This window comes from Diadema antillarum, unplaced genomic scaffold (genome assembly GCF_040938485.1).
Source record: "Diadema antillarum isolate AM-2024a unplaced genomic scaffold, OU_Dant_1.0 scf00000028, whole genome shotgun sequence".
Lineage (NCBI taxonomy): Eukaryota > Metazoa > Echinodermata > Echinoidea > Diadematoida > Diadematidae > Diadema > Diadema antillarum.
Genome location: NW_027270917.1, coordinates 1,114,287 through 1,132,685, shown reverse-complemented (window position 1 = coordinate 1,132,685; position 18,399 = coordinate 1,114,287). Strand labels below are relative to the sequence as shown.

The following is an 18,399-nucleotide window of genomic DNA, read 5'->3' as shown; positions in this document are numbered from 1 at the left end:
CTGACTCACATGGTTTACCTCACACATACACAATTTTTTTAATCTCTCGATACATATGCAAATTATATGCTAACATGATCTCCGAGTTTTCTTCACATTCAAGGTGATATGTGCCCATAATATTGCAATTTGTGTACATTCACATGGTTACAAGCACTTCAGGAACACATGCACGTTGTATCTCATAATTGATGAATAGAGAAAAGGTACAAAATATGTCATATACTGTGGGAGAAAAATACTTCTGTGAATTGAGACTCGTTAGACAATTTTGACAGCAGTTGAATTCGTAACCACAACTACAGTGACGGAATGAGAAATAAGTATAATATCCTCTTTAGGAAGAAAAATTTAATGATTCCCCACTGGTATATGGAGGTGATAATCAGGGTATTTTTGTTATGTGTTGGTATAGCCAACAAATGGGCAAAATCAAAGAATTTTTTTACCCAGACAGATTGAAAAATGTGCCAATTCTATTGTCTACTTCAAACTTCACTGAATTGAAAGAATTTTTCTCTGTTCCCCTTTGGATTTGACTTGGGCGAGGTTGACTGTAAGTACTATGACTTCTTTCTCATCTCCATCATCTCAGAAACTCCAATATGACAGACCCTTATGCAGTACCCACTTCTCCGCCTCTCAAAGAAAGTTTGACCTACAAAGTATACAAATCACTTTTTTCAGACTCCACATTTCATGTCTTCTCTTCAATCATTAACAGCCCCCAACATTTGAACAAGGACAATCACCTGGAATGTTCTTTTAGTTCTTTTTAATTGATGGCAAATGCTATGCCTCCTTCAAAGCCTCGATCCTTCAATCCCACCTTCCCCCTCCCCCTGCCCCCAAGAGTTGACTACCTCCTTAACATCGCTTCCCTGACTGCGAGTCGAGCCTCTTCAATCTCCTTCACCGTCACTGGTTTGCCGACGATGTCCTTGTGGATCTTGAGAAAGAACGGGATGTAGGAGAGGAACTCGATGAAGTCGATGGTCCCGTCCTCGTCCTTGTCGATGGTGTTGTGGATGTACTGGATGACATCCTTGTCGGTACCAACCTCGGTGCCGACAGAGAGGGAGACGATGAGCATGATCTCTTCCATGGACAGACGGCCATTTTGATTCTGGTCAACGGTCTCAAACATTTCCTACACAAAGAGAGAAATCCAAATCCAAATGACTGCAACCACATGTGCAACTAGTACATCATCTATTCCACATAAATTTCATTAACGATAACAAAAGATGTGGATATATATCAGAAGGACAAACTGATTACAAGTTATCTGCATCGTACAAAAGAATTTAAATGGAGTCAAAAGGGGCCTGAACCTGCGATCCTAGCAGAATCTTCATCAGCAGCAAAATGACAAGTAGGGTAAGCGAACACATATATATGGACTAAACACTATCAACATGCACAGTCTGAGGGCAAAGGACACAGAAGAAAGATTTTCTTCATAAATTTGATTTATTATATCTTATTCTAATTTATCTCAATCTCAATGAATCAAGAGCTGGAATGCAGGTCATCAATGCGATGTTGCAAATATTTTGTGCCCATAAGCCACTCATCCACATCACTGTTTTGACCCTGTGTCATTTAAACGGGATGGCTAGTAACTGATCAGTGGGAATCAGTGGGAATGCTGGGGGATGATTGTTCCAATTCTTGTGGGATTCATTTAAGAGTACATTATATATCTATTGTTGTGTGAAAATTATTTGCTTCAGAATGGTCTCATATTCAAGTAATGTGCAGTTTAATGCCCCGTCACTGTACAGGCATGCTAACCTAGAAACATTAATCTGCACATTACTTGAATATGAGACCATTCTGAAGCAAATAATTTTCACACGACAATAGATATATAATGTATTCTTAAATGAATCCCACAAGGATTGGAACAATCATCCCCCAGCATTCCCACTGATCAGTTACTAGCCATCCCCTTTAACCTGAAGTTAATTTTGACGTGTGACTAACAAATCGAATGCAAAATATTTTGCCATTCCTTATGCCTCAGATAAGCCCGTTTTCTGCCTACAATATTCCACATACAAAATAGCAATTTTCACAGGGACATTCCTGGGTTGGTGGTGGTGTTGTTGCTTTACCTTGTATGCTGTGATGTGAAGAGAGAGTTTCTGCAGATTGAGTTCCAGTGGGTCATTCTCCGATTCAATCTCTGTACCATTTAACTTGTCATTCAGTGCTGCCACAGTAACAAACTCTCTCTGGTCGATGGTCTTGTCCTTGTTCAGATCAAATACCTGTGAGCAAAAAGGGATACACAGCATTTATTCATTTTAACACTGGAAGAGTAATCTGACATAGTAGTGTTTTTTGTTGCTCAGTTTGAGGAAGCCATGTCAGTTTGCTTCAAACTGATCAATGTGACAGATGATTTTTTTTTTTAATCTTTTTCTCAGATATCTAAATGGTTGTACCATAGACTGTTTGGCTAGAGAGGGATACTGGGAGTCAATGTCAATAAAATACCCATCTTTCCAATATACATCTCAACCTACCCCCCCCCCCCCCCCCCCCTCACCATAATCATTGCACATTTGGACTTGGCTTCCAAACTGATATGGCATGGTCAAAGAGTGAACAAACCAACATCCACTCAATGTTACTCGCTTCACTGTGACGTTGTGAAATAATTTGAATGCAACCAATAGGAACTTTCACCTATAAACTTTGATAAAACAAAGACAAGTCCACAAAGTGATTTTTTTTTTCAAGGGGAGGGGAAAGGGGAAAGGACAGGTGGATCAGTCTAAAAAGAAAAACAAAGCAAAACAAAAGATTACTGAGATGAGAATCAAACAATCGGGGTAATAGGGGAGAAAGGTCTTGAGAAAGTTCCAGTGCAAAATATAAATATTTTCAACTGCAACATCATGTCTATCAGTCATGGGAACACATGTGAATAAATTCTTCACACAGGATGCTGACTGAAACATGAACTTTTATGTGAGAGTCACATACACAGTCAAACCCAGAAGGAAACCAGCTTGTTTCCCTGAGTATTCCAAATTATCTTTTCAAGCAAATCATATGAAATCTGTTAGACATCAGACTGGCTACGAGGAAAAAGTAAAGATTGAGAGTGTCATACATTCCAAAGACTCTGACAGCATCACAATGGCCTTCATACAAAACATCTCTCCACACAAACTGCGTAGAGCTTGGCATACAGTTGCCATGGCAACATATGACTAACCTTGATGAGTTGCTGCGCATCCTCCTTGGATGCCCCCTTGTGCATCTTGCGAGTGAGCTCCTTGACAGTGATCTTGCCATCCTTGTTGGAGTCCAGCTCCTGGAACTTGTGGGTGAAGATCTCTCGCTGCCTGCTGCTGATGAAGTTGTAGATCTCAGCAATCTAAGAGTGAAAAAGAAATAAAAAGAAGCGGAGATTTCAATGACTGGCTCATGTAATTGCACAGTCAGATCCCATTCACATCCATGGAGACAGTGTTTTCGTTAGGCAGCAAATTGCATTGAAAGGCTGGTATTCCTGACTTGCAGAATAATCTATGTTGTGGAAGTCTCAACCTGCAATTACAAAGGACTATCTCAGAAAGGGAGTACATCAAAGACAATAACTCTCCCACTTTCAGCAGGAAATCTCCCACTTTGAGACCATCTCGAGACAAAATGTACCATTTTAACATATGAGTCCGAATTTGTGTGTCTCTGGCTCAAGATGTGTTTTCTCCTACTTAGAATTTAGCTTTTTTCACCCAAATTTATTTTGTTATATCCATTTCTTTAAGGATAAGATAGCTCCAAAAAGCATAATGCCAGAGTTTCCAAGGACCTTGAAGCAGGCTCTGGAACCCCATCCAGAAGAAATGTCATGCTTTGCGCTCATGATGTGCGCTACATAATATTGTTCGCCTAATCACAATCTCCAGTTTGGTAGGCTGACCAGTCAGGAAAATCTCCAGTTAAGAGCTGCTTGAGGTTGGAGTCTCTGATAGTCAAAGATGCTCAGAACACTAACTCTCTTAAATATAGATCTTATACACCAATCCCCCTCAGGAGCACTCTTCTACAATCTTCTGATGACAGTGTTGCTATCAGAGTCAAGTGATTACACATCAGTCTCTATTTCAACAATTTGGTTGTTAGACAGCAAATTACATGGCCTCCAAGCACTAATGCACAACAGGAGAACGGGAATACTCTTGACGTCACTGCATGCTTTTGTCAACATGCAGGCCTACTTTCATATTTTCACACTTCACAAACTGATTCTTCAAGCGAGGAGCTTGAATATAATTATACTCACCTTAAATTTGACCCTGTGGGTCCTCTTCTTGGCCCACGCACTCTCCGCCTCTTTCCTCTCCTCCCTCTCCTCCTGGGCGGCTGCCTTGGCAGCGCTCTTCGCCTCCCGTCTCTCTCGTTTGAGCTGCTCGGCACGCCTCCTCTCCTCCTCGCTCTTCGCCTTGGCAAAGACTCCGGCATCGAAGCTCCGCCTGTTGGGATCCTCCTCGGGGTCGAAGTTGGAGGGATCGTAGCTGGACTCCGAGAGGTGACCCACGTCGTCGACGTTCTGGGTGAGGGCGTCGACCCTCTGCAAGTTCTGCTCCATGCTGGCAATCTCGTCATCATGGCTACCGCTGGTATATTGATGCACATCACCAAGCTCCACATCAGAATCTGATTTGTTGGGGTTGGTGAAGTCTGTCAGGTACACGCTAGAATGAGAAATGGAAATCAGAGTTGATATAAACGGGCGGATCCAGGAATTCCATAAAGGGAGGTGCCTTTACAAAAGTAAAAGGGGGCGCATGAGCCCCCCTCCCATTTTTTCTTTCTATTTCTTTTTTTTTTAGCAAATAATTACGAGGGGGCACGCTCCCGGTGCACCCCCTCTGGATCTGCCACTGCATAAAGCACTATGTGACACACAAATGGGAAGGTTAGGATAAGAAATAAAGTGTGATATCGAATATTGTCACAACCTGGCACAGCAGGAATATTCGATTTTCACATTTTGCTCAGGTGTGATGTGTAGACATGATTATATTGTTACAATATGATGAGAAGAGTATGATCAAAACATTACAGAGCAATTGATGATCTTTTTTTATACCATTAGAAGCTTCAATTTCTTATGAAAAGATGATAAATTGATTCTGATTAAAAACACACAAAGCTAACTTAAATCTACAAACTAAAAAAACATTGATCAAATTAACTTTGACAGGTTTATTCATAACAAAATTCATTGGAGCAAAATAACTCTATTTAAATGAGAAAGTTGTTCATACATAACTAAAGAGAATGCCTCTACAACATTCACTTGGATTTCTCTAATAGCAATATTGCATGACAAAGGTCATGCATATAAAATATAAAGTAACATATTTTTGCATATATACACTCAGTCAAATCTTTTACCCTCACATCATCTAACTCACAAGTTTATTGATTTTTATTTTGACACCTTTTGCACCTTATGCTTTTAAATGCTAACAGCAATTGGTGAGGAAATCAAAGAGTCAGCAAACAATAAAAAAATTCAATGCTACATCAAACATTAATACATTTATCAACTTATCCATTTCTCTTTTCCTTTGATCTAGAGGGAGTATGATGCAAGAAAAATCACATGTAAATGCAAAAGGTGAAGCAAGGGAGAAAAAAAAAATGAAACTCACTCTGATTTCTTCAAGGTGGCTGGTGTCTTGTCAAGCTTCAATCCAGGGGCAATGCTAGAGATAAATATTCGAGTTATCATCATTATAAATAAAATCCTGTCAGTCATTTGTCATGTGGTTTGTACTTTTATGTCATCATCAGCCTGGCAGAAGGGCCCTGAGGCCTGCATGCTCAAAACAAAAAATCACAAATTTGATTAAGAAAGGCCTAAGAAAACAGTTATGCCAGATGAAAAAACTTTTAAACTCTGTTGAAGTATGTCACAATGAAATTTTGATTTGGGGATCAGAATCTGAGCAACTGTGACAAAACCCTTGTGAGGTCATCTTCTGCTTGCCCTACATGTTTCCTTGAGAGTCGAACCTTCAAAGAATTTCCAATGTTTAGTATATGCATTCTACTTCCTCACATAATACATTTAAACAGAGAAATGTCTCATATTACATTTGACATAAAACTGCTTATGGCCATGCAGCAGCATTACAGCAACTGGGGTTGATTTTGTAAAGATTTACTCTAAGTCATACACATAAAGTTTTCATGAACAATTCTTATATTAAAACGTCAACCTTCCACAAAGGAAAGCTGAAGAAATGCACTTACTAGCTCTCACTGTCACCAAACCATTCTGACAGCAGTGTCAGGAAACTGTTATTTTTTTAATGTCATAATCAACGAATGAAAAGTAGACCCTTTCCTGGCCTTGCGAAGATGTTAATGGGTCTGTCGCTGTATCTCTCCCTCTCTTTGGAATGTCTTTTTAATGAGAACTCAAGGAATCTTAATAATGTGATGTAAATAAATTGCTGTTGTACATGTGCTATGAATATGTATGCCTTTTCAACAATCCTTTCATAAAAATTCCTCTTTCATAATTATGCATCAAGTAATCATTCTTTATGAATTTCCATAATGTTAGGAAACAAATTACATGATTACATAATGTTGTCTTCTCATTTGTATCTGTTATCATGTATACATCTTATTCTAGCTCACCTTTCCAAATGCTTGTCTTCTGGATCATCAACTGAGGATGAATTCTGGATGACACATTTGCAGCCAAAATTACACAGAAAGGGGAAGGGGGATTTGAAGAGGGGCAGACAAATGGAGAAGCCATACAAGGAGGAGATTTAAGAGATAAATTCAAACCATGCAGCAGAAAATCACACATTTAGGGTCTACATGTACATGGACTGGTAGCAGATAAACACAGAAATATTATTAATAGTTAATAGATGGATGTACAGATTAGAGTGATAGATGATAAGATGGGCTGATTGACAAAAAGATGGATTGACAGATATAAATATATGAATATATAAATATATATATATACATAGAGAGAGACAGACAGACAGATAGATGGAGAGAAGGATTCGTAAATGGCTAGACAAATAAAAAGATGGATAGAAAAATACATAATAAGATAGATATAGATAGATAGATAGATAGATAGATAGATAGATAGATAGATAGATAGATAGATGAAAAGATGAACAGATAGATAACATATTCAAATTGAAATGTGTAGTTAGATGGATGGATGGATGCATGCGTGCATATTTTCTGTAAATAGATAGGTAGACTAATGAATAGATACAAGTGTAGACTCATTAAGAGGATGGAGCAACTGACAAATTGCCAATTGAGTGTTAAACATTTTTAAGAATAACAGGTACATGCAGGAGGGAATATACTTGATTATGGGCACAAAAGAAGTATGGGACACACTCATGAAATTTACTGAAAATGATTAAGTACATTTGGAGTAAATGTTAATGCAATTTAGTTACAGCCATTTGAAAACATAGATAGAAGCAAATATATTAAAAGGTTGTTACAGTATCTAAGGTAAGGCAATGGATAGAAGCAGCAGAATAAAGTAAAATTTGAAAGCAGCAAAATCTATCATTATTATCTATCAATCTTTAAATCAAAGCAGCTAGGGAGACTGTAGGACAAATCATCTATAAGTAGGCCTATAGATACCACCACCACAAACATCTAAAATCTATGGTCAATTCTATTCCTTTTGACACCAATGTTACAGAGCCGAATATGCACAAGGAAAGATAAAGACAAAAAAGAAATGAACAAACAAATGTGAGAATACAGTATGATGTGATCGTGCTGGTGATGATGATAATAAAATAATTGCAATCCCACACTACCCACTATAATTTACAAGATCTACACCTTGAAAATAACAGTATTAGCATACTTGTGCTCCCTAGTATAGACATTTTGATGGATGGAGGATTGCACCTGAAACCATTATACCAGAAAGCTTGGAGTGGAAGAATATGGCTTGGTAATAAGTATGCACTGTGTTTGTTTGTTTGTTTGTTTTTCTATTATTTGCTGGTGTTTTATATCTGATCAAAAATGAAGACCCAAAATTATTAAACAAAATACTTGTGATATTTGTCATGCATAAACATTCAATGCAATACATATACTTGAATTGAATAATACATTTAGTAGGACAATTGTGACTTGAAGACCTGGTAAGGTGGGGATGCATGGATCGGGAAGGCTGGCCCAGCCAGGATATATTTGAGAATCCTTGTAATAAACCATCTACGGCTTTATCAATGATCTCTGTGTATTAAAGTAAACACACAGCCACAGAATCTCCACTCAAGTCAACTGTTACCAAAGAGCATACGCTTTGATGCACATATTCACTGACGAGTGCTATTCGTGGTTTTCAAATGTACACCCCTGGGCAGCGAATGAATTAGGCCACTCACGAATCCCCACGCTATCAGATCTTTAAACTTTGCAAGTGATCACAAATAATGAAATTGTCATGCCATTAGGAATTACATAGATAATTGTAATAGAATGATGACTGTGCTGTGATACAATCAGTGGAGACAAAATGCAACATCAATATCAAAATGGATACAAGAAACATAGGATGATCAAACGTGCCGAGAAGACACAGAGCATGATCATGATATCGTTTACAATTAAACTGTCTGGTGTAACATATCTCTATAAAAAGCAAGACTGTAAAAGAACATAAAATACTTCAAAAGTTCAGTGAAATTCATCTAAGGCAAATATAGAAACTCCAAATCTTTTGGTATAATTCTCAGGAGTCATTTATGTCTGATCTAACACTTAATCTAACAAACAAATATGCATCAACAGGTCTTGCGTGGTAACTATCTAATTGCATTTGCAGAGGATCAACATGTCTAAGATAAAAAAGGAGGCTCTCTTATGAATACAAACAGAACTACAAGAGAAAGTTTCCCCCTAAAGAATATGGCACAGGCAAAATGTACCAAATATTCCTCAGCGGTGTTGAAAGGATTACTGTCAACAGCACAACATAAGATCTGTTATCTATCATCATTACATGTCTAATACTCACCTCTCCTTTCTCTTCATCCTCTTTTCCATCATTCTCAAAAGCAACTCCCGCTCCTCCTGATGCAGATTTATCCCTGCCAGCATCATCATTGCTGGTACCTTGGTCTCCATGACCACCATCCACTCCACCGTCGGCATCCCCGTTGCCGGGTTGGCTGGCATCAACTGTTCCCTGCGCATCTTGCTGGGCATCACCATTTCCTTCTTCTAATGAATCACTTTTATTCTCCTTTCTCGCACTGTTTGATTCAGATTTGACACCTGACCCCTCCCATTTGTCCTGTGCACCGTCTCCGGAACCACTTCCGTTACTGTCTTTGCTCGTCGCTTCCTCCGATGCACCTGTAGCTCCATCTTCCTTCCTCCCATCCTCATCACCAGTTCTTCCATCGCCCTCTCCTCCATCCGTCCTGTGGGGACTTGTCTTGGCATTGGAAGCACTCGGTTCAGTTCCTGAATGCCCACTGTCCTCCTCTTCATGGGTTTCACTACCCTTCTTAACCTTAGTCTGATTTCCACTTTCTCCTGCTTGTCAAGAGAGGAGGGAAAATGAATTTCAGGAAAAGAAAATGATATGAAAGTCTACATAAATTACCTAGGTGTGGCATATAACATAATTATGCTGTTATTGTATTGAACACATAACATTCCACAAACCACTAAATATGACTACAGTACTAAACTCTGTGTGCTGTGAATGTAGATCAGCTCAGAAAATTCGGTAGCATTCCTTAACCTGACAACTACAGTGGAACTTCATTGTAGTGAGGTCATGCAGATACAACAAAACCCTCTTATAGCAAGGTGTTTTAGCAGGTTCCAGCTCCTTACATTTTTTTTTTTTTTTTTTTTTTTGGGGGGGGGGGATAAAATTTCTATACTGATATAATGGAAACCTAATACAAGGGGAACATGTTCTTTAGGTCCTTATTATGATGACATTCCCCTCCATGATGTATTCAACACTTACTTGTGCTTGACACTTGTAGCAATAATTTGTTGCATATCCTTGTAATTAGCACAAATTGATTCAATTCATCAGAAAATTAATACAAAACAATTATTGTCAGGATCAAATCTCCCTGACCTTGGTTGCCATTTTCTTGAGCTGCCAGACGATCCTCGGCCCCACCATCTTGGTTTTTCTGCGATGTTTCATCAGACACTATCCGCTCGCTGGCCTCATCATTCTTGGGCGGAACACTACTGCCTTGCACACTCAAATTAACACTGCCATCTCTCGACAAGGGCGTATAGCGTTCTGATCCACAAGGTGCAATGACCCCCTGCATATTATGGAGCGCCATGCACAGTTCAGAGTGAAAGAAATATCAATGTTAAAACTCAAACTGCATTAACACATAGGCAGTAAAAACTCGTGTAATGACAAGCAATTCATCAATTAAATGAACTAAACAAAAATCTAATGTACCAAAAGAGAGCATATAGACATTCATTCAACTTTGTTTCATAATGAATTCCATTCAATATATAACAAACACATCACAGAAAAAATCTTTTCAACACCAACAATCATTTCTATGGTGAAGGATGAAATTCCTTCTTGATTATGTGGAACAAAACTGAACAAAAGTTCAATAACAACTATGAAAACATCTTAAAAGAAAACAAGAATAAACAAAACTAACGTACAAACAATATGAAACAAAACATAAACAAAAACTAAAGATGATTTCTTCCTGATGAAGTTTATCTTTACGACATACCGGTTCATCAAACTCTGAGAGATAACTTGATACAGCATGGCTTCTACCACTTCTGACACTGGATCGGCCACTAGAAACCAACAAAGCACAAAAATCAAAATGCTAGTATTAGTTGGAAAGCATAAGTCAAAAAGACATTTTTACACTATCTACATAAACTGCCCTGGACACTGTAGACCATAGATCTATGAAAGGCCTACAATTTTCTTCATCGATAACATCCTCTTGATACTATGTTTCTGTCAGGGTGAGTTTTTCTTAATCTGAATCGAAAGATAAAGCAAATATGTGGTATGACATTTCCATAATTACTCTTCATCACAAATCATAATATACTATTGTAACATGGGGCCATTCTATGGCTATATCCCTACATTTATTTAGCTAAACATCTATCCATCTATCTATGCAACAATATCTATGCTCTGTTTACTGCCTTTATCTTTCAACCTGTCTTTCAATCTACCTTCTTTCTATCCAATCTGCCTCAAAGTATCCCAAAATAGATTTGAGTCACAATACCCCCTCCCCCCCAAAAAAAAAAATAAAAAAATAAAAAATAAATAAATAAATAAAAATAAATAAAAAATATCCATTTATGAGGTAACAAGAGATCAGGAAAACTCAATAAATGAGTACCAACGTAAACTGATCAATTTACTGTGAGATTAACCTCTTATGTGCTCAGGTGCGTAGCTTTTTTTTTTTGCATCAGCATTCTGTAATCCATCCAAACTTGACCTTAATATTGAAGTCAGCAATTCCACTCAGGTGTGGCAATTTGCCTCAGCAGGACCAAAAGGAATGTCATAGTAACACAATAGGGATTTAGGGTGATAAGGTAATCTCTATTTATTTACAAGTTATGTTTCTAGACATTTGTGCCAAACAGTGAGAAAGCACTCCAGCTTGTGTGTCTATCAGCAAAGAAAACACAGTAAGGATCAATTCATTCCCCACCTGTTCACTCTGTTGGCATTTCTCATCCTGGAATACTCCCGGAGTTTCTCCAGTTCCGTCTCGTCCACCTGATACTTTCCTCTGGCCGGGAGATTGGAGCCACACAGGTAGTACATTCTATCCACTCTGTGAGACAGGATCTACATAGCAAACATGTAAACAAGACATTGGTAGTATTGACATCTTTACAATAAAACAATATTCTCCTCTAAACCCCCCACTGTCTGCATAATTATCAAACAAAAACTTCTTCCAGGCAGACAAATTACACACCTGAAAGGACGTATCAGAGCAGATGGTGAAACTTATATAAAAAGAATGATATATGGAAATTGAGTGGCTATCAACATTAATAGGACAAATACGCCACATACAAAACAAATGCTACTTTCGAGGCACGAATGATCCTAAAGTAGTGAGCACAAATTGACATGTACAAAATGAAACATAAGTATGTATTCATATTGCAAGTTTTTCTTTTCAATGCTATTGCCATCTTTTTGAATGACTCGACTCATAATACTTGGATGACTTTACATTGCATCAAAATCAAACCTAATTTTCAAAGGATGAAAGTATTTGTCAAGTGCAACAAATACAGCTACTGTACCTGCTGCAGAACTGGAACTTGAAATATAGCTCATTATTTTGTGGAGAATGAAAACATTTTCTTTATGTCTAAAATATCCAAGAAATTCAACAAACAAAATAAAGATATTGTCATTCTGGGACTGAAACTAGAAAGAAACCCACCTCTGATTTCCGTTTAAGGGTCCGGGTGATCTGGAGGTTGGACTGCTCGTCCTCAAATCGTCGCACCTGTTCTGTCTGTGGTAGCGAGGAGACTTTGTATTGAGGGTAGGACTGATGAGTGACAGGGCTATAGATTGATGAGAGTAAGAAATCTTCATGGTAGTGTTATTGTTTATACGCAGACAAAGCGAGACAGGTGTGATACACAATTACAAGATATATCTCACATTGTTTTCAATCAATGAATGAATATCTCATATGTAAAATACCCTTGGTTCACACTTATAATGAACTTTCTCAGAGAATTTGGGATCAAAGCAATAGAGCCCTTTTGTTTTTACTTCTATGTCTAAATTAAATGAATATATATACAAATTTATAAGACATAATTCCACTGATTTAACTAGAATTATCACTGAAGGTGATTAATACCCCCGCCCCTAGTGTTGCTTTATAGTATGTGATGTGATGAGGGCAATGACGTTAATACCAAGTTTGTGCATTTGTCGAATTGGAAACAGAATAATTTTAGCTTACTGTACAATTACAGAGTTGACACTGAGTATAAAACTTACAGCAAATAGAAACATGCTTTCCCCCAGCATCACTACACTTAAAGACCATCATACACACCAAATTTGACCTTCATAGCTTGAATGGTTTATTTTGATACAAAAATGAGTGGTTACCACGGCAACTCATTTTCCTTAAACTAACACATTGGTGTCTTGCAAAACTACACTTCTAGTTCATGATAATACTAAATTTGACTTTAATTGCTTGCATGATGGAAAAGTTATTCGATCTGCAAGGTTTTGGTAAAATTGTGGTTACCATGGCAAAGGTTTGTGTGACAAACACAAAAATTATGTGTTCCACATCTATACCTCAGGGCCATAATGCCTACCAAATTTGGTTTCAATTGCTTGAAAACTGTGGAAGAAGTTCACTCCACAGGATTTTAAAAAAAAACATGCGGTTGGTATGGCAACGCATTGTCCGATACAAATACAAAGGACATTTTGCAAAACGACACTTAAAGAGCATCATACACACCAAATTTTACCTTCATAGATTAAACGGTTCAATTTGATACAAAAATGAGTGGTTACCATGGCAACACATTTTTTTTACATTAACACATTGGTGTCTTGCATAACTATACATCTCCCGATCATCATACATACTAAATTTGACCTTAATTGCTTGAACGATGTGGAAGTTATTCAATCCACAAGGTTTTGGTAAAATTATGGTTACCATGGCAACGCTTTGTCCGACAAACACAAAAATTATGTGTTCCACATCTATGCCTCAAGGCCATAATGCCTACCAAATTTGATTTCAATTGCTTCAAAACTGTGGAAGTTGCTCACTCCACAAGATTTCGAAGAAAACATGCGGTTACCATGGCAACACTTTGTCAAGTACAAACACAAAGAGTGTCTTGCATAACTACACCTATAGATCATCATAGATACCAATTTTGAAATTGATTGCTTAAATACTATGGATTACATCGAAATTATTCAATCCACAAGGTTTTGGTAAAATTATGGTTACCATGGCAATGCATTGTCCAACAAACATGAAAAAACATATCTTGCATATCTATACCTCAATATCATCATTTACCCTAAGTTTCATTTAAATTGCTTCAAAACTGTAGGAGGAGTTCGCGACGCAAGATTTTGCAACAGATTGACCGACCGCCCGACCGCCCGACCAACATCACGGTGATTCCTATATACCCCCTTTACACTATGTGTGGCGGGTGTATAATTATAGAAATCAAAATGACCACATATATACACTTTGTTTAGCACACACATTATTACAAACCAAATCTTCCAATTAAACAGCGCTGCACACTGGCACTGGTCCGACGGTCCCTGACCAGTAAAAATCACTGTCAGGCCAGTAACTTTTTCAGGAATGGACCTGTAAAAAATTGAAAAACTGGGTACCTACTGGTCCGACAGACAGGTTGGACCGGTAAAAAAAAATGGGTTAGCATGCAGCCCTGAATTAATCGAAGAGCACAGACTTCTCTTACAATGACCATCCAGTTTTTTCTACTGCAAGCTGAACAAGTCCTCCATACCTATTCTGGATTGGCTGTGCCTTGACCGTCCCCAGATAGCGGTCACCGCTGATGGAGACATTCTTCATACCCCTGGGCGTGGAAGTGCGAACAAACTCCTGGCTCTTCACCTGGGGCAACGGCACCTGCTTGAGTCTTGTCGTTGAGCTGTTACCATGACAACAACAGTAAATTGGGTCTGATTACCTTTCCCCACACACTGGTACATGTTCTCTCCTATCATATCTTCTCACTCATAAGATTATCAATTTATGATCTTGAAAATATCACAAAATCTACTATTACTCCTCAGCTAAAATTTCATGCATGGTTATGTTGGGATTTTTGTTTTTTGTTGCTTTATTTTTACCAGTCAATATAGGGTGGATTTTTTCTCTAATGTGATAAAGAGACTATGAGACCAAGAAGACATAGCATCCAAAATCATAGCTATCTTAAAGCAAAGGCTTACATGGTACAGTTAGATTTCATTTTGCATGATATCCCCCAGGAGTATTTTGAACAAAATCAAAGACACCACTTCTGTTCCTCATCATGAAGTATTATTTTGATACCTGGTCTCATTTCTGTTGCACTGCATTCCTTGCCTTCAATTTGAAAATAATCTGACTTCTGTCATTACACGAATAAAGATGTTTACCATTAAGATATTTAACATTATGTGCATATGTATCAAAGCAGTCCATACATTTTGAAGACACACACACACACACACACATACACAAACAAGAATGCACACACGTATTGTGTGCTTGCGAAGTTGAAAGGGTACTGCAAAATTTCACAAAAACAATCCAGCAAGTGAAACTCTTCAATAGAAACTGTGAAAAAAAAAAAACCACACTATTTAAAAAAAGAAGGATGAAAAGCAGTGCTCATGGTACAGTGTGTGGACTGTTTCACCACACTTACAAACATTCAATGAATTAAAAACAAATTAACTTATGTAGTTGCATACGTCACTTTCAGGGATCATGGTTCATACCGTACGATGAATTGTTTAGTAAGCAATATGAACTGATTGGTAGCTGTGTAGTAGTGAGTGTGGTGATAATGAGGTGAAATTAAACACACATTAATGTGTGATGTATGATAATGAACATGCATCCTCAGGGTTAGAAATGAATTGTATTACAATCCACAACTTAGTTGAAGACATCATTGATTATGAACTGTTATATGATGAGTTGTAACAGCATAATGTAATAATCAACCTTATGAAATGACAGTAAACTAAACAAAACATATAAATTATGGAAGACATGGACATTAGGATGTCAGCCAAACACAGAATGATGTCAGACAACATGTGACAGTGAAACATTGCTTTCCATTCTTGGTGTACACAGCACAAAGTGATCCATTATGGTTTCATAGATTATACAAAGCTTGAGAAACAAAAAATGAAAAACAAAAAAGTCTCATAAACAGGCTAGACGTCAATTTGAAAACAGAAATTGGGACATCAAAACTCCACAAATGTGCTTCACAGAATCCTCTCGCTTCCATAAAACAGTGATAACTTACTGAAAAGTCCATGGTACAGAAAGTGGGGAGCTGATGAAATCATGGATGGAATATATTTCGTTTGTATTAACCCAGAGTGAAAAATATATATGAACATGAATCCCTACCATAAAATTTATGTGATGAAATTTAATACCACATAAACATGTAGCTGAATTTTTCAAACATATCAAGTAGTGGGGGATTACTATTCTTTTGTACCATTATGATGATAACTACTAAATGATAACTACTAAATGATGTTTAAGGTGATAAAATTTCACCATCAGCTTGAGGATAGCAATATGAAAAGTCCATTCCACAACTTCCTTTGATGAGGCTGCAAATGGCACTGCTTACTATTAGCTGCCTTCAATAAGCATCCTCCAAGGATCTAAACAGATTACTAAGGTAGCTCAAAGACTAAATTGTGGTACTATGGACCCATCTTAATCATATTTGCCTTTGCAAATACTGATTATGATGGACTAAGAGGGTCATAGAGTATTAATTCGTTGGCTTTTGGTACCTATTGTTTCTGAATGATGCACCTGCAAGATAAAACATATACAACCTACACTGTACCATCTAGAACTTAAATGAAATGTCGCACACAAAGCTTCAAGATGGCCATGAGAAGAATGATGCCTGACAGGTTCTAAATGAAAGGATTTAAACAATAAAATTATTTCTCTGAAATTAGATGACATCTACAACAGCTACATGTGGGATATGAATATGTTTCTATCTGTTAGTAATACTATGGCAGATGTAAACTGTTGACACACAAAGCTACTCTCTACAATGAAAATAAAAATGCTGTAACTGTTACGTATGCAAACCAGTACAAAAGCTATACAATGTAATGCATTCACATATTGTGGGCACTGACACATTAACACATGAGTTCCAATAACTATTTAATATCTTTGAGAATGAAAAGATGGTTGCTAATCAATGAGGAAAAGATGCAACTGCAATTTGATATTGGCTGATTATGAATGCTTGACATATGTGTTGCACACCATGCACTATCAAAAAAAAAAAAAAAAACTGTGAGGGTGAATATAAAGTTTACATCATTGATAATAAATGCTCAAGTATAAATGGGTACATATGTATGGCGACCAAAAAAAGATAATCTGATAAAATAAAAGAGGATAGATTGGTGTAAATCTTACCTGAATGAGTTGGTAGCTGCTGTTCGATGCTGGTTTGATGCATCATCCTTATTTGGTTGGTACTGTGTGTTGGAGAGAGAATGGCATTGAAACACAATTTCCAGAATATGATTTGAAAGAGCTCTTTCAGTATAAATGGCAAGAGATCAACATGTACATGTAGATGTCTTGAAAAATTGTCTTCTAGTAAAATATCCTTAGATAATAACAGCTAATGATGTCAGTAAATTTCATAACTTTATACCACCAAGATTCAATACCGTATTCAAAACATTTTTGAGTTGTAAAACAGCCTCATACCATATGGAGATGAATATACAATGCATATTGTGTCAAATACATACATTCAAATATACACCAACTCGGTAGTCATTTTGCAAAGGTAATTGGCCATGACTTACGATATCTATTGGGTGAATATCATTTGCTGAGATTATTTTCAGTCTGCGAATGTATGCGGCCCTCTTGGCAGCATTGTTCGCTGCCTGCGAGGATCTCGCCTCCATGGCGCTCCATGTGCTTCTCGCCGAGTGTGCCCTCGCATGCACGCCCCTGACCTCTGCCGATTTGGCCCTTCTGTGTCCCATCATCCCGCTGGAAACGGCTGGCAGGGAATACTTGCCCTCCATCGTGCTTATTGTTCTTGATTTATGTATACCACTGTGTTTCAAAATGACACCATGGCTACGAGGTTTTGTTAACACAATGGTCACTGTGCCAACAACTAGTGTTCTGGTTGCATCACGATCATGACCATATCACATGCATAATCCCAGCAGAGCCCTGGGTGTAATTTCTTAAAGTACTGAAGCTCATGCATGTTCCCATCATCATCAACTTTGTGGACAATTCAAAGCATAGCAAATGTCACACCAGTTGTATTCTACTGTCTTGAAGTTACAGAATTCAGGCTTTCCAAGGGTGAGCGGTTATCAGCACAAACTATCACAACTATAAGATTCAGAATTTTGGTTGTGTCCAAAAAATTGATACAGCGAAGTTTTCCACTCATAGGAAGAGTTATGGACAAACATTAGAGATAAGATAATTAAGCTCCATCACACCAGTAAGTGTTCTTCAATGAATCAATTACGGT

At 37.7% G+C, this 18,399-nt stretch overlaps 1 protein-coding gene across 1 annotated transcript; it reads right to left on the bottom strand.

Moving 5' to 3' along the window:
* Positions 1-859: 859 nt before the first annotated feature.
* Positions 860-17,932, bottom strand: LOC139735619 (uncharacterized). The gene is made up of 15 exons (XM_071646377.1): positions 17,705-17,932; positions 17,304-17,365; positions 16,144-16,173; positions 14,617-14,763; positions 12,513-12,639; positions 11,760-11,899; positions 10,800-10,869; positions 10,160-10,358; positions 9,074-9,597; positions 6,682-6,791; positions 5,685-5,738; positions 4,307-4,718; positions 3,233-3,394; positions 2,121-2,276; positions 860-1,150 (listed from the first exon to the last, which is right to left on the bottom strand). The coding sequence occupies exons 1-15, from the start codon at positions 17,930-17,932 to the stop codon at positions 860-862; spliced, it is 2,712 nt and encodes a 903-aa protein (XP_071502478.1).
* Between the last annotated feature and the right edge of the window lie 467 nt (positions 17,933-18,399).